The 23,373-nt window shown below is 47.3% G+C and overlaps 1 protein-coding gene across 1 annotated transcript in view; it reads left to right on the top strand.

The window, feature by feature from the left end:
• Positions 1–2,160: 2,160 nt before the first annotated feature.
• Positions 2,161–23,373, top strand: part of KCNA7 (potassium channel, voltage gated shaker related subfamily A, member 7) — a 27,900-nt gene continuing 6,687 nt past the window's right edge. The window contains exon 1 of the mRNA XM_015423022.1: positions 2,161–3,209. Coding sequence (XP_015278508.1) covers positions 2,634–3,209 — 576 coding nt within the window. The 5' untranslated portion in view covers positions 2,161–2,633. The remainder of the gene's footprint in view (positions 3,210–23,373) is intronic.

Here is a 23,373-nt window from a genome sequence, read left to right as displayed (position 1 = left end):
GGGGGGGGGAGGTTGAACCTGGGGAGGGTGGGATTTGGAGAAGGGAGGGACCGCAGCAGAGTATGATTCCATAGAATTCACCCTCTATAGCAGCCATTTTGTCCCCCAGGGGAACTGATCTCTGTCATCCCTCTGAGCCCCACCTGGAGGTTGGCAACCATATGTGCATGGAGTCAGTTTTCCGAACACTGGGAATGATTAATTAAATGGAATTTAAATAATAATAAAACAATGAAATGGTACTGTTCACTCTACCACCTCAGCATTCTCCCACTTCACTCCCATCTCATTCTGGTGCATTTTAAGGCTAGGCCTTTATAGCAGCAATCCTATCATCTGGGAACTCCTCTTTAATATGACACAGTCCCAAGCAATTATGGACCTGGGTTAGTGTTGTGATGCCAGCTATGAGACAAAAGCAGAAGTGTCCCTGGTTCACACATGCAAAAAATGAGGTGGCCGAGATGTAAGATGGTGGGATGGACTGCACCACTTAATTTGTATGTAGAGGATTGTGAAGTATCACGTTTTAAAATATATCCTAATGTTAAAAAATCCCCCACAAACAGAAAACCAGCCCAGCACTCAAAGGTGGTAGAACACTTCCCCCTACTGTTTTCATTTTCTGTTAGCATGAAGTTTCTTGTGTGAAAGAACAGTTGGAAAACCACCCCCAGCTGCAGTCTGAAGTGGTACAGAATATTCCACATCACCACAGGGCTTGGCCGTTTCATCCTTCTGCATGCATGAATCAGGCCTTATACGAGTCTGACTCAGGAAGTAGTTGGTTTGTTTTTAACAACCCTTTACAGTAGAATCATAAGAACACATCTCTGGGAGTAGTCTCTGTTGAATATACCTGAGTAGGATTTTGGACAGACCTACATGGTGGTGATGGAAAGTGCCATCAAACCACAGCTGATTTAAGGTGACCCTGTAGGGTTTACAAGGGAAGAGATGTTCAGAGGCAGCTTGCCATTGCCTGATTCCACATAGCAACCCTGGACTTCCTTGGTGGTCTCCCAGCCAAATACTAACCCGGGCTGACCCTGCTTAACTTGCAAGTTCTGACAAGATCAGGCTAATCTGGGCCATCTAGGTCAACACAGATCTGCTTTGAATGGTATGCTTAAAACTCTAAATGATTTGGATCCACAGTACCTAAAAGACCATCTCCTCCCATATCGATTTGTCCTAATCCTAAAACATATGAATGGTATTCTCCTGATGGAACTTGCCTCTTCTGACAAAAGACTGGCGCGGACTCACAAGAGACCCTTTTTCAAGTTTCGTCACCAGGATGGGAACACCCTTCATGGCGTGGTGAGGTTAACTATTGCTTTCTGAAGAAAAATGAAAACATTTTTGTTCTTGAAGCCCTTTGGATGAACTTACTGATATCTATGTCTGGCTCTGCCTTTACCAAATGGTTTTGATATTGTTGTAAGCCATGGCTGGGGGGGGGGGTCGATGGGGCCAAATTTAAGGCAACACAGAAATAAACGAAATAATCGCTTACATTGGATGACTGGAGAGAACAGACAGAAATGAAGATAATTTAAGAAGGAGGAGACAGATCACGAAGACAGGAAGGTTAGACTTAATACAGGAGCGATGAGTCCATGCGTATTTTAGGTGACCACTTTTGAATGTGGATATTGGCAGCTAGGAGAGGACTGCTTAGGTGCCAGAGAAGCGTTGGGTCCTAAATATGGCTGAGTGGAAGCTCTCCTTGGCCTCCAATCCAAATCTCAACAGAACCCTTGAGGCCGGGTCTTTTCTAGCTTATGAGACATTACTTGCTTCTCCAAGAAGAACCCCGGAGTCCTGGTTCTAGCGCCACTCTCTTTCTAGAGAGCAGAAGAGTTCTGGCTTCCAATTCTCCTGAAGGTGCCCTGCCCTGCCAATCCTTTTCACTGCCCCTGGGCACTCTGCCTGCCCCTATGTCACCACCATTCTAGTTATTTTTAGCTCACCATCCCCACCCCCGGTCAGAGTACTGCTAGGATTGCTTTTAGGCATGGGGATGGGGGCGGTGCTGGGATTTTGGCAAGGGGGCCAAGAGTCTGTACCGTCCTGGGCAACTTGATACCTCTAGGTCTGGAGAAAGTGTTTACAGGCAGAAACCTTGGACGCTGGCATTGGAAGGCAGGGGTTGTTCTCAGAAAGGGGACATAGAGAAGGGCAGCGGGGGAGGATCTAGAGTAGGGGGTCTAGCCCCTTTGCAGGGAGGGAATCAGAGCAAAATTGGATGTAGTGGGGCACAGGAGAATGGCTCTAACAGGAAATGCCAAGAAAGAAAAGAGGTGGCTTGGCGTGGGGGACTAATAAGGGGGAGGGGAGAGAATCAAGCCAGAAACTAGATCATGTTTGAGGTAGAGAATGAATCAGTGAAGGCAGAGGAAGGGGAGCTAAGGTGGCCAGAGAGGAAGGGAGGGAAAGAGCCGGCCGAGACACAGATAAAGGTGTGAGTGATTTCACTTTGCAAAGGGCACAGCACAGAATAGCTTAACAAAGAACTCGAGGAAGCCAGAAGCCATTCTCTGCAGAGGTTTAGGGCCTCGGGGGTGGGGTGAAGTTTGAATCATGGCTCCCTCCCTCATCCCAGGATCCCTGTAGTTGCCAGCTGTGCCATGGATGAGCTGCCACCGCCAACAGTGGGGGACAATGAACTCCTTGTCCCTTGCGGGGGGCGTCCCCACAAGGACTGCTGCGAGAGGGTCGTGATCAACGTCTCAGGCCTACGCTTCGAGACCCAAGTGAAGACCTTGCGCCGGTTCCCCAACACCCTACTGGGTGACCCGCAACGCCGTGTGCGCTATTACGACCCTCTGCGCAATGAATATTTCTTTGACCGCAACCGGCCCTGCTTTGACTCCATCCTGTACTATTACCAGTCTGGAGGACGGCTCCGGCGGCCAGCCAACATCCCCCTCGATGTTTTCCTGGAGGAACTCAAGTTCTACGAGCTTGGGGATGAGACCCTCACCAAATTCCGTGATGATGAGGGCTTCATTAAAGAAGAAGAGCAGCCCATGCCCGACAGGGAGTTCCTCAAACAAGTGTGGCTACTCTTTGAGCATCCTGAGAGCTCCCAGGCTGCCCGCATCATCGCAATAATCTCTGTGATGGTCATCCTGATCTCCATCGTGATCTTCTGCTTGGAGACCCTGCCTGAGTTTCGGGACGACAGGGACGTATCATTACCGGTGAGTAGTGACCACCATATTCTTCTCTTTTCCCCTCCCTACTCCTTTCTTTCCATTTTCTCCTACGAGTACAACTAACATAAAATGTTGAGTAGGTTTCAAAACGAAGTCTTAGTTCCCCTCACTCAGAATGGTCAAACTGTAATTCTGCTGTTGTTGTTTTTAAAGTTCTTAATATTGATATGGAGTCCCTAGTTTCACTGCATTTTGGGGGCAACGTTTCACTACGAGCTCTTGGAGGGCATCACCTTTCACTACTGCAGTTTCTCCACTGACATTCAAAGTTCAGACAGACCAAACTGTGTTACACTTGGAATGTGATGTATTCAAAACATAAAATATGGATTTCACATTCCTTTCAGCTGTTCTTCCTGCTGGCTTCCCATTAGGCCACTGGCAGGAGGTGGAGGTGTACAGTTGCCAGCTCCAGGTTGGGTAATTCCTGGAGATTTGGGGATGGAACTGAGGAAGGACAGGGACCTCATTGGGGTACAAGGCCACGGAGTCCACCCTCCAAAGCATCCTTGTTCTCCGGGGGGAATTGCAGGGAGGGAGGGCTATAAATCGAAATAATAAATAAATAAAATAAATATCTGTAATATGAAGATGAGCTGTAATTCTGGGAGATCCTCAGGCCCCACCTGGAAGCTGGCATCCCTCCCTACTTCCCATTCATCTCATTCTTTCCACCTAGAAATCTGAAGCCAGCACATCACTGCTAAAGCGTGAGAAGAATATAGCCAACGTATACAACCCAATAAAACAGTTTTGGAGGGTAGCCATGTTGGTCTGCAGCAGAACAGATTTGAGTCCTTAGAGACCGACAGCAGTTTCAGGGTATAAGCTTTTGAGACTCAAAGGTCCCTTCATCAGATACCCTGATAAAGGAGACCTTTGACCATCAAAAGTTTATGCACTGAAAATCTTGTTGGTCTCTTAGATGCTACTGGCAGGGCTGGCTCGAGGTGTTTCTGCGCCCTAGGCGACGCTGCCTTGTGGCACAGATGCCGACCTCCCGGTGGGGCCTGGAGACCTGGAGACCTCTGGAGCCAGCCACCCTTTTGCTGCCACCACCACCGCATCTCCCCCCTGCCCCCGTCGCCACCAAAGGGGGGAGGAGGGGGGAGGCACAGCTTGGCGCCCCATCCAGGGCCCGGCGCTCTAGGCGAATGCCTAGTTCGTTTAGTGGGTGAGCCAGCCCTGGCTACTGGATCTGGATTTAACTCTTCAACCCAAGGACTCCTGTATAAAAACATTTCTTATGGTTGTGCCCCAACGCCAGCTACCATCGATTCCACATTTGGGCTGAATCCTCCCTTCTTAATACAGGAGCCTTGTAAGTGAGTCTCCTGGGGACAGACCACCAGAACACTCACTGCTAAGTTAAGCGTTGGAATAAACCATCGACAATACAGTTGATGAGTCACGTTAGTGAAAAATGGAAATAACTAGCGTTCCTTTCTCCACCCCTTCTCAATCCTTTAGTGGCCGATATCCATCAAGCAGGACTTTTTAAGGACATTCCAAGCCAAAGTCTGGAGAAGTAAAAGGCTGAGATTTATGCAAAGGATCCAAAATTATGTTTTGTGAGGCTGCAATGTTTGGGATTTGACCCTATGATAGAAATCATTTGGTAAACCTATGTGATATATTTGCACAGTTTTAGCTTCCCTCTTTCAGCAGCAATCTGAACCACCAGAGAAGGGAAATGAAAGGTGGATTCTCTTGCTTTTTGTTATCACCACGAAGGCAGGAATACATGTGGCAATGTGTCATGGAAAAGGTCCAAATCCAAATGAACTGGGATCCATGTCGATGGCCCCACAACCTCAGCATACACCTTGGGACCATCCCATAACCTGGCTGCACATGTATCTCTGCTGCAAAAAATCTGTTTACAGTCAGAGAAACAATGGTATGAATCCACCTTTTGATACCATGAACGAGATGTTTCAACCCTGTCTTCTAATCCACCTCCATCAATTGTCCACCTTGAGACACCTCAAATCATGGTGCCCTTCCGAGTGGACACATCATTCGTCATGGGATGTGTCCAGGCTCCCATCATCATAGAATCATAGGGTTGGAAGGGACCTCCAGGATATTCTAGTCCAACCCCCTGCACAATGCAGGACATTCACAACAAGTGCCTTCCCCCCACACCCCCAGTGACCCCTGTTCCATGCCCAGATGATTACAAAAAACCTCCAGGATCGCTGGCCAAACTGCCCTGGAGAAAAATTGCTTGCTATCATCATCATCATCATCATCATCATCATCATCATCATCATCATCATCATCATCATTCATCATCCTGTCCCACTCTGTCCCCTCATGCATTGGAATCCCCACACCATTTTCATTCCCTGCCTACTCTGTGTCTCCTCCGTTTTCTGTGACCCCTTGGCCACTTTTGAGCTGGGCTGTAAGCAAAGAAAAATTACTTCAGCTCGGGTTGATGTTATTGACCCAAAGCCGGTGTCCTGGAGAGCAGGGATGCTGGTTCTTTTAAGAGCTTAAAAGGAAACCAGATCTACCTAGCTAGGGATGCAGTGGCTCCTAGGGGAGTTCCCAGCACATGAACCCAACTGGACACTAGACTGGGAGGACCAGGGGTAGTGGATAGAAACTGGGCTGCCATAGGGCCACTGGGTCAGGGATCACGAAGGGGCAGGGCTTCCAGGTTGGAACATAGGGCTTCTAATGAGATTTGAGCAGCACTAGCGCCTATCTAGTTAGACATGAACTGCCTGTGTAGAGTGTGGAGTTATAGCCAAATATGTCCAACAGAAGAGGCTGGTTTCTGATCTCTGATTCAGCTATTGCTTCACACACACACACACACACACACACACACACCCCACATACAAATAGACATGCTCCAAAAACCTTGACTTACCAAACCATGATGGGATTCCCAGCCCCATGACTGCCCCCTGTCATTAATGCAGGGAGTCTCTGTGGACAGGAAGAAGGTGCATAATTCCTTACCTGCCCACCAATTCTACCCCGCAGCACCTTCCATAAGTCCCTCTAGCTATCCCTTTAATAACAGGAGGTCCCTTCAACCTAGGGTTGCCAACTTTGGGTTGGGAAGTTCCTGGAGATTAAGGGGCAGAGCTTGGGGAAGGTGGGCTTTGGGGAAGGGAGGGACCTCAGCAGGGTACAATGTCATACAGTCCACCCTCCCAAGCAGCATTTTCTCCGGGGGAACTGATTTCTGTAGCCTGAAGACCAGTTGTAATTCCGGAAGACCTCCAGGCCCCAACTGGAGGCTGGCAACCCTGCTTCAACCACCTATTTCTGCATATTAAACTTCTATAGAACTGGGATCTGGGAAACTGAGGTCTGACTCCTCACTTTACCATGTGACGTAAGCTAGGCCAGCTGATCCAAGATCACCCAGCAAGCTTCCATGGCAGAGTGAGGATTTGAACACAGATCCTCCTAGCCTGACACTTTAACAGCGACCTGTAGTGAAAACAGCACTGTCCTATGCTAAAATGTCAACCTCATAAATCTGCTTTTGCTTACTAAAACTGATCCTTGGAACTTCATTTCTGTGGTCCCACAGTGAATGTTCTTCATCCCATTGTGAAGGTGGGTCACAGGCCATCCCTCCCTAACGGCAGGGCTATTTTTGGGCAGGAACGCACAGGAACGGAGTGCCGGCTGGCTCCCGAGTTGGCCACGCCCAGCAGGAACTCATTAGCATAACAGGCCACACCCAACAGCAGAAACTCATTAGGATTGGCTACATTAGGGGTGTGTGGCCTAACATGCAAAGGAGTTCCTGCTACAAAAAAAGCCCTGGGTTTTGACAACAAACAAGGTAAACAGAATAACAAGCAAAAGGTGGGTGTGGCAGGGAAAACAGCACTGTCCTGTGCTAAAATGTCAACCTCATAAATCTGCTTTTGCTTACTAAAACTGATCCTTGGAACTTCATTTCTGTGGTCCCACAGTGAATGTTCTTCATCCCATTGTGAAGGTGGGTCACAGGCCATCCCTCCCTAACGGCAGGGCTATTTTTGGGCAGGAACGCACAGGAACGGAGTGCCGGCTGGCTCCCGAGTTGGCCACGCCCAGCAGGAACTCATTAGCATAACAGGCCACACCCAACAGCAGAAACTCATTAGGATTGGCTACATTAGGGGTGTGTGGCCTAACATGCAAAGGAGTTCCTGCTACAAAAAAAGCCCTGGGTGTTGACAACAAACAAGGTAAACAGAATAAGAAGCAAAAGGTGGGTGTGGTTGGATGACCACACTTCTGGTAACATGGTGGTGTGGCCTAATATGCTAATGAGTGTATGCTGTTGGGTGTGGCCTATTATGCTAATGAGTTCCTGCTGGGTTTTTTCTACAAAAAGAGCCCTGCCTAACGGCCACTCCTGCCTTTTGAAGTTTTCACTTTCTCCCCTCTTCCGCCCTCCCTGACAACTTTTCAAATTCTCATCTCTCCCTTCCTTTTCAACAATAGTGAGGGGGCAAAAGCCATCCATCGAGCAACTAATAACCTTATGGTCGTAACCAGAAAAAAAGCGGGGGGGAGGAGGCTGGAAAATGGGCAGGCACTGTTCAGTGCACTGAGAAGAAACCAGAGGAGGAGAGAAAGAGGCTTGTGCATGCATCATCTCTCTCTTGGTGCTGCTCCTTCAGCAGCCCAGCCTCTTGGTCAAAAGCTGGAACGTGACCTCCATATGCAAAGGCTGTGTGTCCTTTAGAATGCCACTTGTCCGGGGGCATCTGTGCCCTTCATGAAATGTTTGTTGGGGTTTTTTTACAGTGGTTGTTGGCCACTGTAAAAAAAAAAATGGAATGCTGGACTAGATGGGTGGTGTGGTCACGGTTTGCCTAGAGAGCCGGATCTGGGATGGCTCACCACACCAAGTAAATTTGGACTTGTGAGTCACCATACCAAAAGAGCCATTGCTCTAGAGCAGGGGTGGCCAAACTTGCTTAACAGAAGAGCCACACAGAATAAACGTCAGATGGTTTGAGAGCCACGGGACCCTGAACAAATATCACACACACATTTTTATTGGAAAATATGCAGATTTGCGTTTTATTAACATTAGATGCGACTGCCAAAAATTAAAACAAAAGGGGTAAAGACAGATATTGATAATGGTGTTCATCTGTCCAATGGTATTTATTTGTCTGCTAATGATATTCATTTGTCAAAGAGAGAGAGAGCGAATGCTTTGAGAATGCATTTACAGTTGCTTTCTTTCTCTGCTCCCCCCCCCCCTCAAGCCTACCCAGGGAGGGGGAACACTGGCTGGGGAAGGGAAGACCGATCGGGGGGGGGGGGCATGCCCCCCCTTCCCTTCCCACACAATACGTGTAAAAGAACCACATGTGGCTCCCAAGTCACAGTTTGGCCACCCCTGCTCTAGAGGATCTTGAGAGTCCTGGCTCCCAGTTTTAACTGCCAAGCAACCTTCCTTGGTAGTTTCTTGAGTCTAGGGATGCCAGCCTCCAGGTGGGGCCTGGGGATCTCTCAGAATTACAGCTCATCTCCAGACTACAGAGATCAGTTCCCCTGGAGAAAACAGATGCTTTGGAGAGTGGACTCTGTGGTACTGTACCCCACTGAGATCTCTGTCCTCCTCAAGCCCCCACCCCCAAATCTCCAGGAGTTTCCCAACCCAGACCTGGCAACCCTACTATCTGCTCAGAATTCAGACAATCCCCCCACACACAGAGAGAGAGAGAGAGAGAGAGTCCCAAAGTGTCCTGTAAGACCGCTTTGGCGCCCGGCTTCCTCATCAGTTGCCAGCTACTGAGGCAAACCCAGTGTTAGCTATTCAGCAGTGGGACTCAAGCCATGAGCAGGTGGGTGGGATTAACACCCTGTGTGCTGTATCCACCACCCAGGGCTCCTGACTTTCTGACAGCAGCAGCGGGAGGGGGGAAAGGGGATCACTGATGTCATGTTTGTGGCTTTTAAGGCCAGAAACACATGTCTTCTGAGGCCAAGAAGGGAATCCCTGCAGGGCACATAGTTCTGTAGACCCTTGCTGCCCCTCCCCTATCTTGTGCTTCCATTTTTGTCTCCCCGGACACCCCCCCCCCCCCAGTCCCTCTTTCGTCATGTGCCTGGACAGCCATGGCAATGGTTCCGTCCTAAGTTTGCACTGCAAATACATTTTACAAGTCACACAATTTTATTTATCCGCCCCCCCCCCCCAGATAAACATTATGTTCTGAAATCAAAATTTTGGCATTAAAAAAGACACTTTGTATTTTACATCCACCAACCCCACCTTCTTAAGATACAATCAGAAGTAATAGGAGCAGGGCTCTAGTCGGGGGGGAGCTCTCAGGTACGGAGCTCCGGAAGAGAACCTCTAGGGGGCGGGGCGGTCACGTGGTGAAGCCCCGCCCCCTTCTTTACCCCGCCCTCTGCTTCGATCCTCATTCCGTTTGGGAATGAGGATGAAGCAGGAGGGTAAGTAGCCAGGCCTTCTGACACACTTCCGGTGATGTCAGGGGGTGTGGCCTTCTGTCACTTCCGGTGATGTCAGGGGGCGTGGCATATGCAAATAAGTTATGCTAATGAGTTATGCTAATGAGCTCCGGCAGCTCTTTTTCTACAACAAGACCCCTGAATAGGAGGAATGTTACGGGTCACCAGAACGTTTCCCCAGCCAGACAAATAGCAGATGTGGAGGGAAGAGGTCAAGAAAACAATGCTGAAAAATGGGTTAAAAACACCTCCATACTATGGCCCTCGTCCAAACTAGGAGCCTCACAAACAGCTGCTGTTTACCAATAGGAAACACGCAGAAGATCTATTCACAAATCTCTCACAGTCTGGCCCTGGGGGATCTTTTCCCTCCCTGTCATTTGGCTTTCTGCCCAGAATACCCTTGCCTCCAAAATACCCTTGCCCGGAGGGAAAAAAAAGGTCCTGCCCATTTAATAGAGTCTTAATGGGATGTGATTCACCAGGTGATGCTATTTACCTACATGCCACGGAAGCCTTCCACTGCTCATCTCCACATATGAAGCCTCTATTAAAGGGGCAGGGTATTCTCCTCCAGGCCTGTTGGCAACCTGACTCCAAAGTTCTCCTTCCTCTCTACAGCTTGCTTCTGTCAGACTGGAGTTTTTAAGAGTGTCCACATGATGTCCTTCTCCAGGTGTTCTCCTTCCAAAGTTTCCCTTGGTTTCCACCAATGTTTCTCAAACCTACTTTCCTCCAACCCGTCTGGAAAGATCAGTCAGCGTGGGTTTGCCACCAGCGTGGACAGGAAAGAGCAGATTCCTGAACCTCCCTGCTCATACCCAGCACCGTTTTCCCAGTGTAATCTCACTTGTGCCCACCATTTCTCCCTGCCATCAGCGTGCTTTTTTGCCAGCTTAAAACAAAGAACGTAGTAGGTATCTCATTAAGCATCAAACACTTTGTTGTTGTTGTTGCGGCCATCAATTTATGGCAACCCTTTAGGGTTTTCAAGGCAAGAATCGTTCAGAGGTGGTTTGCCATTGCCTGCCTGTGTCAAAACCAGTGCTCCCTCTAAGCCGTGGAGTCTTGTGAGCAAAAATTACTACTTTGTGAGCTACTGGCATTACAGTTGTGAGTGAGCGATTTGGCTACTGCATAAATTAGTTTGCTCTGGAGCCGTCCTTCCCGAGTTGACAAAAATCTCTGAGCTGGAGGCTAAAAAACTGTGAGCTAGCTCACACTAACTCAGCTTAGAGTGAACACTGGTCAAAACTCTGGTATTCCTTGGAGGTATCTCATCCAAATGCTAACCAGGGCTGACCCTGCTTAGGTTCCAAGATCTGACAAGATCGGGCTAGCTTGGGCCATCCACTACAGTTTTATAGATGGATGGATGGATGGATGGATGGATGGATGGATGGATGGATGGATAGATGGATAGATGGATAGATACACACACACACACACACACACACACACACACATATATATATGTACACACACACACACTTCTGATTTTTTGAAAGCCAGAAAAATGAGCTCTTGTGGCAAGGGGGGGAGGGGATGACAAGCACATGGGGATGCCATAGAGAATACTCCCACGTGGAACCTCCGTTGCAAACGCCTCTGGATTTGCTATGGCAACTATTGCATAAACAGAGATAGCAAGTTGAAATAATACATCTGAATGGGGATTACGGTAGTTGGGGAAAGGGAGTTCTTTTGCTTACCACAAGCCTCTTCAAACATTCCTGTTTCCTTTCACTGGTATTTCCCCCAAGTCTTTAGCTGTGCCACCCTAGGCAGAGTTGCATCCTTCTAAGTCCATTTAGTTCAGTTGCCTTAGAAGTCTGGGTTGGCACTGCAAGCTTTCTTTTTAATTGTTTTGTTTTTCTCACAAAAACAACTATGCAATACTCCAGACCTGGTGGATAAAAAGGATAACACCAAACATTAGATGAACTGACATGTCAAGCATCCAGTAGTATTTTTAAAAGGGATTTTATGGTTGCCCACTTGCTGACTTGAAAATATTTAACAGCTGAATTCCTGGATCTGTGATCCCATTCCTGGATCTGTGATCCCATTCATTTCAGCTTCAGCACTGTGGGTATGGAGAAATCCCCAGGTATGTGTTACAACTAACGTCTTTTCAGATATTTCCCAATGACAGTTTAAATGTGGAGAAAGTGATAACTGAGTTGCATGGCGAGTGATCATATCATCGGCTTTCGACAGGCCAAGCCGCAATACAGGTTGAGCTGACATATTTCACAACAGCAAAAGGTTCATGAACTTTGCAATCTGCAATATGCCCCTGAGACTCAGCTTAACATGCACAGCTAGTGTTTGGTACAGTGCTGAAAAACAGGGGGGTGGGGGGAGCCCCACTGCTTCTGCTGTAAAAGATCAGCAAGCTTCGGAGTTAGGCAGAAACTTTTCCTCAGGAAAAGTAGCCAAATTAATGACACATACAATACTAAATGTACCTTGGAGGAGATTCCCTGTGTTGCTAGGGCACACTTGTCAATGTGATAGATTCAGGTGGGTAGCCATGTTGGTCTGAAGCAACAGAACACAGTCCAGTGGCACCTTTACACTTCGTTGGTCTTAAAGGTGCCACTGGACTCAAATTTTGTTCTCTTGCCAAGGTGGTTAATGGAGGGTAGCTTTTCATGCTCATTCCAGCCAAACCCAGGTTCTGTGGCCTTGGTAACCACCTTGAATCTGGAGAGATAAGGTAGGGGAAATGTCCCTTCTAAGCTGTGGAGTCTTGTGAGCAAAAATTCTACTTTGTGAGCTACTGACACTGAAGTTGTGAGCGAGCAATTTGACTACTAAGCTAACACAAAAGTGTGTGAGCTGGAGGCTAAAAAACTGTGAGCTAGCTCATACTAACTCATCTTAGAGGAAACACTGGGTAGGGGGTGTTAACTAATTTAAAAAATTGAAATAAAGAAGTTGCTTTCAGACAACAGATGTGAAAAATGTAAACACTGTGTGCTGTTCTTGGGCAATTCCAGTGCCCGTATTTCAAGGAAGTAAACAGAAGCAGTGTTGAAAAATGTGCTTCATGTGTGTTATGCAGCTGGTTAACACAGAGAGATTTGCTATCTGGCCTTCTTGATGCAGAGAAGGGGCTTTGCATGCAGAAAAAGTTTCAAATTCAGACCCCAGCATCTCCATGGGCAGGGGTCATTTCGTAGAAAAAGAGCTAGGGGAACTCATTAGCATAACTCATTAGCATATGCCACACCCCCTGACATCAGGGGCCCGGCGGTGGACCTGCAAGGCCAGCGAGAGTGCGAGGAAGCCCCGCCAAGGCCCTCCCTGTCCCCAGGCAGGCAGGGGTGGGGAGAGGCGGGGAGGAAGCAACTTACCCTCCCTCTTCTCCTGCCTCCTCCTGGCTGAATGAGGGCTGGAAGCGGGGCGGCCGGAAGCAGGGGTGGGGCTTCATCATGTGCCCCGCCCCCTGCACCTCACCCGGGGGAACTGCATTCCCCCGCGTTCCCCCCCGAAATGACCTCTGTCCATGGGAAAGGCCTTGGAGGGGTAATAGGAGAGGATCCGTTATGAGCGGTCAGGGGTCGTTTCGTAGAAAAAGAGCTAGGGAAACTCATTAGCATAAATCATTAGCATATGCCACACCCCCTGACATCACCGGAAGTGTGTCATAAGGCCACCCCCCCTGACATCACCGGAAGTGTGTCATAAGGCCACCCCCCCTGACATCACCGGAAGTGTGTCATAAGGCCACCCCCCCTGACATCACCGGAAGTGTGTCATAAGGCCACCCCCCCTGACATCACCGGAAGTGTGTCATAAGGCCACCCCCCCTGACATCACCGGAAGTGTGTCATAAGGCCACACACCCCGCCCCCAACAGTCCCGGCCGCCGCCGGCCTTTTCCTCTTGGCTGAATGAGGGCCGGAAGCGGGGCGGCCGGAAGCAGGGGGCGGGGCTTCGTCATGTGCCCCGCCCCCGTACCTCACCCGGGGGAACTGCGATCCCCCGCGATCCCCCCCGAAATGACCTCTGTGAGCAGTGCAGGGGAAAGAAATGCCATCTCTTGTAGCAGGATCTTGGGGTGGGGCCTTATTTGTGTACCTGTTTACAGCTCCTGACCTAGATAGCCCAGGTTAGCCCAGTCTTGCCGGATCTTGGAAGCTAAGCAGGGTCAGCCCTGGTCAGTATTTGGATGGGAGACCACCACCAAGGAATACCAGGGTCGCTACACAGAGGCAGGCAATGGCAAACCACCTCTGAATGTCTGTTGCCTTGAAAACCCCATTGGGTTGCCATAGATTGGCTGTGACTTGACAGCAAAAAAAAATGTTTACAGCTACAGGGCAAATAATCCCCCCCCCCCATTGTTTCCGGTCAGAAAAACAGTGTGGGTGGAAGTCTTAAATCCCCTTTATTTTAGCACCACAGTCCTGGCATGACTGATTTTTTCAAGGAAAACAAACAACCCAGATGACACTGGGGGGGTCCATTCACAGGATTCCCAGCATTAAAGGTAGCCCTATCCCTATGAACCCAGATTCCTGTCTGTCTGATCATTCTCCCTCAGCCTAACCCTCGCTCAAGGCTTTTTGGAGAAACTATTATTTTTGTTTGTAGCAATCTGGAGACAGACAAGGAATGACACTTTACAGGAAAGAAGGTGCTGACTTATCTAATTGTCTTCTTGCTGCCCTCTGCAGGGGTTTCTTCTCTTCTTTGTACACCATATATTGCCTATTCCAACAATTTTTAGTTTGGCATGTATATCTTGCACTAGGTAGATGACAGGGAAAGGTCCCTAAAGTATCCTTGTGGAATTCCAAGCTGTATACAGAGATCCACTTATACAATCTAAATTACTAATAAAAAGTAGCAATTGACTGTTGATCTAACCCATATGAAGATAACTATGCAATCACAGTGGATAAAAAAGGTAAGGCTTTTTGTATAGTTTGTTAAGCCAAAAGAAAGAGCAAGGGAGAGTTTGGAAGTAGTAAAGTTCCAAAATTCTGCTTTTCTTGCCTTTTAGGTAGCTGGCTCCATTGTTGTTGTTGTCGAAGAAGGGGAAGTTTCATATGTGCCATCTAGAAGTATCTGGGAATCAAGGCCCTATCTAAAATTTAATATAGGGAGCTCAGTTCAGTATTCCTATGGCACTGGAGAACATTTAGTTGTGGGGAATAGAACTGATAGATGATAGATAGATGATAGATAGATAGATAGATAGATAGATAGATAGATAGATAGATAGATAGATAGATAGATATAGAGTTAATTAATTTTGTCCGCACAAATACAGTCATGGGAGGGTCACATGGTGAGTCTTTTCAGAGTCTCGACCCCTCATCCCCTCGGAAACTGAGAAGCTGTCAACTTGGTGGAGTCTCTTGGCTTATTTTAGCCACCGCAGTCTAGAAAGCCATCAACATCAGAAGCAGATTACTTGGAACTGTATAGCAAAGCTGTTTTACGTAATAGACCGATTGCCGCCTGCTGTGTTGCTCTACGATCCCTGCTGCTTCAAGCAAGCTCATTCCCTCTGCTGTTCGGTGGGTGGGTGGTCTCCCCACCCCTTCCCATACACACAAAGCTAAAGAGAGAGCAGAACATCTTTCGCCATTGTGGTGAACATAAACAAGAGAGAAGGAATTGCTTAGGGCTCCCCAATAAAATAACACGTTTAATTGGTTCATATTGAACATTTATATGCAATTCATTTTTAAGCGTCCCTGAAATCAAACGTGGGAATTTTGGATCTGAGAATCTGAGAATCCAGCCAAATTATAGTATTTCTGAATCCCTTGTGCTCTTTCTTCATCAGTATCTTTGTCTCATCTTATGCCTGAAGGGGAACATAAAACAATGAGGCTAGCAGTTCTGTCCTCAAGGCAAAAGATGAGGGGAAGCAGCCCTGACCTGGATATCCCAGCCAAGGCCGATCTTGTCAGATCTCGGAAGCTAAGCAGGGCCGACCTTGGAAAGTATTTGGATGGGAGACCTCCAGAGAATACCAGGGCTGGGAGGCCAGAGGCAGGCTATCAAGCCACTTCTCTGAATGTCCTCCGTGCCCTAGTAGGAGTTGCCAGAGGTCGTCATGACTTCCAGGCACGGGCGCACGCACACACACACATACCAATGCAAAAATACCAGAGAAAGATGAGGGGAAGCAGAAAAAGCATTTGTAACAGATTAAGGTTGCCAGCACTGGGTGGGGAAACACCTGGAGATTTTGGGGGTGGAACCTGGGGAGGGCAGGGTTTGGGGAGGGGAGGGACCCCAGCAAGGTACAATGCCATAGAGTCCACCCTCCAAAGTAGCCATTTTCTCCAGGGAAACTGATCTCTATTTCCTGGAGGTCAATTGTAATAGCAGGAAATCTCCAGGTCCCACCTGGAGGCTGGCAACCCTAAGTCCAATGAAGAGTTCTTCTGAGCTCAAAAGATTGCACAATGATTTGTGTTATTTTGGGCTGGTCCTCATAAAAGGTCTAACATGGATTTTTGGTTTGGGATTTTGCCTGAACAAATATGGCTGCTTTCAACAGCTTTCTTCTTGCTCCTTGAGAACTGCACTGCTAACCTTGTTGTCTGTCCTAATTAGACTCTTTTCAGCATTTTCCAAAAAAAAAACAACCCCTACCATGTTGATCTTTGAACTTTTAAGCACTTTCTTTATTTGAAACAGTCAGAAACGGTTTCTGTCTTTTTCCCTGTTATTCTCACTGCATGGTGTCTGTTTTGTGCGCTTGGGAAAGACTCCGTGAATTAACATCCCTCTGTTGTGATTCTGATTCACATTGCTGAGGGCCGGTAAAAATGACAGAACATCTTAAGAGCAGTGAAGCTAATTTGAAGATGCTCTTGGCATTATTTATTGGCTCATTTATTATTTACAAAAACCCTGCATACCACTTTTCGACTTGTGTTCACAAAGCGGCATATGTAAGCAATTTAATGTGATTACAGAAAACAATTAAAATATGTATTTTTCTATTTCTTGTTGTTCTAAAACAACAAGAAACACAAGCATGCCTTGTTCTCATTATCCCTGAAGAATCTATTTTGTAAGCACTGAAAATGGCTTGGTTTTAATGTGTGTGGGTGTGAGAGAATTTATGGAGTTGGAAGGGGCCATACAGGCCACCTAATCCAACCTCCTGCTCGATGCAGGATCAGCCTAGAGCATCCCTGACAAGTTCATTCAGCTGCTGCTTGAAGATTGCCAGGGAGAGGGAGCTCACCACCTCCCTAGGCAGCTGATTCCACTACTCTTAGGGTGTGGGCACACGGCAAGCTTACCACAATTTGCTCCCACTGTAGATTTGATCGGGGATATTTTTTAGTGGGTTCAGATGATCACACATCCCTTGCCCAACTGCTTGCATTGTGCGACTAGGCTCCAAGCACCGTCCAAACAGCCACGCTGCCCAAGTGGCAGTGCGGCACAATTTTTAAAAAAAAATTCTCTGCACATCGCACACATACCATATGCACATGCGCAAAGATTTTTTTTAAAAAACTGCTGCACCAAACAAAATGAACTACCAACATATAACTGAGTGCTGTTTTATGTGCGCTTGAGCATTCATGCATTTAATATATTCAGCGCAGAATGGGTCATGCGCACAACAGTGAAAGCCAGAAAAAACCCTACAGCAAGAAGGATGTACAGATGACCTAATCGCATTCATAGTGAGAGATGGCTGTCCAGATAGGAGAAATTGCGGATTCACAGCACAACTAGTCAGAAAGTACTTCATTTTCCCAGTGTCGGAAAACACACTAGAAAACCGGGAGGTTTGCAGGGGTTAGTCCGCTTCAATATGGGAGACAGGATCGGCTGTCTGATCAGCCCTTTTATATGCAATAGGGAACAGTTGTGAAACCCTATCAAAATGACCGTGTGACCACAACCATACTGTAAAAAAGTTTTTCCTAATATCCAGCCGGTACCTTTCTGCCAGTATTTTAAACCCATTATTGAGAGTCCTATTCTCTGCTGCCAACAGGAGCAGCTCCCTGCCCTCCTCTAAGTGACAGTCTTTTAAATACTTAAAGAGAGCAGTCATGCCCCCCCTCAACCTCCTCTTCTCCAGACTAAACATTCCCAGCTCCCTCAGCCTTTCCTCATAGGGCTTGGTCTCCAGGCCCCCCATCATCTTCATCCCCTCTGTACCCGCTCCATTCTGTCCACATCCTTTTTGAATTGAGGCCTCCGGAACTGCTCACAGTACTCCAAGTGCAGCCTGACCAATGTGGTGTACAGCAAGATTATGACAGCTTGTGATTTGGTCTCTGTTGATATTTCCCAAGACCGCATTAGCCTTTTTTGCCACTGCATCACACTGACTGCTCATATTTAGCTTACAGTCCACCTATATTCCATGATCTAACACACACAGTTACCCAGAAGTGCCTTCCCTATCCAGTATGTGTGCTTCTCACCATTGTTACCTAGATGTAGAACTCTGCACTTATCCTTGTTGAACTGATTGTTGAGGGAGCTTACTGGCTAGCACCCATAATGTCATGAATACCACTTCCCCATCCCTGCAGGAAGTTTTTCAACTGCATATGTGATTTAATTTTTTAAGACAAACAGTGAATGCAGATGTGCCTAAACATATATACATGTCTTTAAAATGTATGTTTGAAAAAGACAGCCCACATGAGCTGAACGGAAAACTGAACCCTCATTCAGGCTGTTTATTTTATTTTTAATTTATTTACTTCATTTGTAGCCTGCCTTTCTCACTGAAACTCAAAACAACCTACAAAATATTAAAAAAACAAATTTGGACAGCATAAGACATCTAATAAACAATGTAATGGAACTCGGATTACAGAATTCAAGAACAAAGCAAACTGATAATTGACTAAAGCAGGATATGCCCTAAACAATGCAGAAAGTGGATTGCAAAGGTAGAAGACAATACCAGTGACCGCCAAGGGTGTAGACTTTCCAATTTCCCGGGGGGGGGCTGGGGCTGGGCCAGAGGCATTGCTTTGCTAGGAGCAAGGGTGGCTCCCGGGGGAGGCTGAATACCTTCCTGAAAATTTCGGCGGGGGCTGAAGCCCCGCCGCCCCCACGAAGATTACGCCTATGATGACCCCTCTAAGCTGAGTTAGTGTGAGCTAGCTCCCAGTTTTTTAGCCTCCGGCTCAGACATTTTTGTCTTAGCTCAGGAAGGATGGCTCCAGAGCAAACTAATTTATGCAGTAGCCAAATTGCTTGCTCACAACTTTAATGCTAGTAGCTCACAAAGCAGAATTTTTGCTCACAAGACTCCACAGCTTAGAGGGAGCATTGGACAATGCATACAATAAATATTGCAAAAGACTACATTCCTATTTCCTTATGAAAGCGCCCTCCTGTATTGTTCTGTTATATTGCAGTACTGATCTCTCCCTTTATAAAATTTCCCTTCTGAACACTTTGGCTTTGCACATTTTGCAGAAAGACAGAATAGTGGGAGTCTTCCTGACTTCCCCAGGCAGGATCTTCCGCAAGGTGGGAACCAGGGGTCATTTGGGGGGGGGACGCGGGGGGACGCCATCCCCCCGGGTGAGGTGCGGGAGGGCGGGGCCTGGAGCTCCCTGCTGGTGCCCGCTGGAGGTCGCTGCCGGCTGTGGGGAGGACACACTTCCGGTGATGTCAGGGGGTGTGGCATATGCTAATGAGTTATGCTAATGAGTCCCCCTAGCTCTTTTTCTACGAAATGACCCCTGGTGGGAACCACCACAAAGAATGCACATGCACAGGCAGTTTCCAATGTTACCTTTTTGCAGGGTAGCACCTTCAAAAGGCATTGCTCAGATGAGTGAAGCTCTCATGGCCTAGCTATGGATGCATAAGGAAAGTTGGAAAGGGGGGCAGCCCATCTCAGACAGCAGCTTTTCAGGCAAAGGGTGAGCAAATTGTCAATTATGTACCTATAGAATCATAGAGTTGGATGGGACCTCCAGGGTCATCTAGTCCAACCCCCTGCACAATGCGGGAAATGCATAACTACCTCCCTCCCACACACACCCAGTGACCCCTGCTCCATGCCCAGAAGATTGCAAAAAAAACACCCCAAAACCCTCCAGGTTCCCTGGCCAAAGTGGCCTTGAGAAAATTGCTTCCTGACCCCAGAGTGGTGACCGGCACTTCCCTAGGCATGTAAGAAAGGGCCACAAGAACTAAGTACTGATGCAGTCCTTCATGCCCTCCCTCTCATGATCTGCCTACTTCTTTTTGTCATGAGGGGGGAATACCATTTGGGTTCTTGGCTTCAGGGTAGAACTATCTATAATCAATAAATGTAATTAAAATCTCAATGCTGCTGCTTCTAGACAAAACCACTTTGGCTGGATGTTTGCTATGACAAAGGGGTAGGAAAGGCTTAAGCCACTGCTTTATCCCTATGCATCTTCAGAGATGTTTCTGTAAGGGTAAAAAGAACCTTTCAAGATCTGTGGGACAGAATGTAGGAGTCCGAGATCTATCATTTTAAAGTTAACAGTAAGGGAAGGGACAAGCTGGATCAGCATTGTGGCAGTGTGGGAGAGTGATAACTCTTCCCCCCTAGGCCTTTTGCTCAGTTTATGGTTTTCCTTCACTAGGCAAAGAGCAGTTTGCTGGAAGGGTAATTCTGATGGGGAAAATGGCATGTGGGAAAGCTACAACCAGTGTTCCCTCTAAGCTGAGTTAGTGTGACCTAGCTCATAGTTTTTTAGCCTCCGGCTCACACATTTTTGTCTTAGCTCAGGAAGGGACGACTCCAGAGCACACTAATTTATGCAGTAGCCAAATTGCTCGCTCACAACTTTAATGCCATTAGCTCACAAAGTTTTGCTCACAGGACTCCACAGCTTAGAGGGAGCATTGGCTACAACCCCAAATCCAATTCATGGTCTTCTGTCTCTGCTTTTAACTTTTTTTAAAAGGAAGAACCACAGATTTATTGCCAGCTTATCTCGTTTGGGGCTTCTGTCTTCATGAGCCGATCCGAAAAATCTCTCCGTTCCAAAGTTGCTTTGCATGGAATGCGTCAGTAATTCTGTACTTCACTGCTGTTTGTATTGCTAAATGTCATTGTATGTCCACAGTTTTACAATGCCTGTTATTATGCATGCAGCATAACATGGATTCTTTAATTTAAACCTATAGCCAGGAGTTCGGGATGGGTAATATTTATTAGAGTTTTATCTTGCCTTTCCTCCAAGGAGATCAGGGTAGAATAAATGGCCCCTCACCTCATTTTATCCTCACAGCAATGCACCAACATAGATTAGTCAGGGAGAGGGTGACTGGTCCAAGGTCCCTGGTAAACTTTATGTAGGGATTTGGACCTTGGTCATCATTGTCACTATTATTCCACACTAGCAGCCCTGACCTGGAAACCCAGGTTTTCCCGATCTAATCAGATCTCAGAAGCGAAGCAGGGTTGGCCCTGGCTAGTATTTGGATGGGCGACCTCCAAGGAATACCAGAGGCGTGACACAGAGGCAGGCAATGGCAAACCACCTCTGAAATGTCTCTTGCCTTAAAAACAAGCCTAGCAACACATAAAGGGACCACAGTGGTATGCAGCAACAAAATGAACCAAAAACCACACCGTGCAACATTTCATTAAAATATAAATATCTAAAAATGTATATTATTGTAGAGTATTAACTTGCCAACAATGTATGTAACAGTGTAATCTTAGGATCTCCTGGCTATACTACACAGACTGCCATACACGATAACTATTATTATTCATTATTATTATTGTTCCACACTAGCTTTCAATAAAACGATGATAAAACTGAACAATGAGCAGGTGTAGTCCATTAAACTTCAAACTGGAAAATTCAACGTAAATGGCAAGTTCTGCCCTTTGCCTCCCTCTCCCAAAAAGGCTCTGAGGCGTGCTTCTAGGATCACTTAAGAACACGGACTTGGATCCTGTTTTGCACGACTGTTTCCCACAGGGCAAACGTAGTCACCATGCTAACCTCACAATATTGTGATTCTGTCGAACCAGAGGCAATGTGAACTGAGAGAGCTCCAGGCAACCACCAGGCCGGCCTCTTTCCATACTGCATATTATAGATACTATGGAAGCTACCCCCTCCCACCCGTAACACTCCATAGAGGTGCAGGCTTCGTATGGCTGCAAAAGACATTCTCTCATTCTGCCTCAGCTTAGCCCCCACCCCACCCCCACCCTCGGACGTTGTGAGCGGGAAATGGGGGAGAGGAGAGCAATAGTGCAAGCTGCTTTGGGTCTCCCATTGGGGAGAAAAACCGAGTGCAAATATATCTAAATAAATATAACAAGTTCCATCAAAAGGGCAGGATTGCTGTGTTGATAATCTCCAGTTTTCAAGACACCGCATGCTTGAATCCTCCTCCTAGAGAAGGCCGGGAGTGTGTGTGGGGGGGGGGGTTATGTCTCCTCAAGGAATCCTACAGATGGATTGACCCAGTCTGGAGGCTATTCTGAGTCTGAACTGGTCTGAGACAAAATCCACCCCCCCCCTCCCTACCCTACCTCTCTTGCAAGGCAAACAACCCCGTCTTACATAGTGAACGGGAGTCAAAATTAGCGAGCTGGGAAATTAGAGCTGACCAGAGGACAGAGCTGGGAGGGCCATTTGACCTTGACATTTGGCTTCTCTCCAAGCTTTGGGAATAGCTTTTGATTCCTTCTGGGAATATCTAGGCCAACCTGGGTATCCCCACCTCGAACCCCTTTACCTATGGCCCGGCTCCCTCTAGCCACTGTCTTGAAACTGATCTGCAGCAGATAGATCTTGATATCTTCACCACCCCTCTTTAGCCGAAAGTGTCCCAAATGGTGGCAAACCTAGTATCCCTTCCTCCTGTCCATATCATGCCGATACACCAGTCTGTGCGTATACAAACAGAGCAAGTTCTCCTCAACTTGCCCAAAAGCAGCTGGGGTGGGGGAGCAATTTTCAGAAGGAGCAATTTTCAGAAGGGGTAGTTCCTCTCCATATTGGCCTTTCCCTTTAAATGGCAATACCGTGTAATTTTTTTTTTGTCACTGCAAAGAATCACAGAATGTGTAGCCCTACCCTGAGAAAAAAAGCCTGGGTTGTATTAAGTAAGTGTTGTTGAAAAGCTTTCTCGGAAAGAGCATCTTTTCAAAGGGTGCCCTTCTTTTGAAAGAGTGCCATTTCTCTGAAATGTTTATGCGTGTGTTCACCCCCTACAGAGGTTTGTAGATTTGATCTGACTGAAAAACAGCTTGGCGACACTGACGGGTGAATGCCATTAACAGAAAAACGAAACACAATATTTCGCAGTGCTGGTGGTTCCGTCATAAACGTACTCCCAGCTGTGAGGAACAGAAAACTCCATTTGTTTAGTACATTTTTATCCTGCCCTTTCACCAAGGACCTCAGTGCAGCGTTTTACCCTCACAATGACCCTGCGGGGTAGAGCAGGCTGAGAGAGTCTGGGGATTTAAACCTAGGTCTCCCAGATCCTACAGCCTAACTAGATATTACAAACTGCACAAGTTCGCCATGGGGACTTGAAGCTATACTGTGGCTGCTGGCTCCCAGTGGCAACTTGTGTGTGTGTGAAAGCGCAGCCTCTGACTTCTCGCCATGGTGCTAAAGTTGTGTAATCTCAGGGTTGTCAGGTTTATAAAATGAACTGCATATGGGACAGGGAATGGGACCATAAAGGGGGGGGGGAGTTAAGG

This window comes from Gekko japonicus, unplaced genomic scaffold, assembly GCF_001447785.1.
Source record: "Gekko japonicus isolate JY-2015 unplaced genomic scaffold, Gekko_japonicus_V1.1 scaffold1358, whole genome shotgun sequence".
Lineage (NCBI taxonomy): Eukaryota > Metazoa > Chordata > Lepidosauria > Squamata > Gekkonidae > Gekko > Gekko japonicus.
This window is presented reverse-complemented; position numbering and strand designations above follow the sequence as displayed.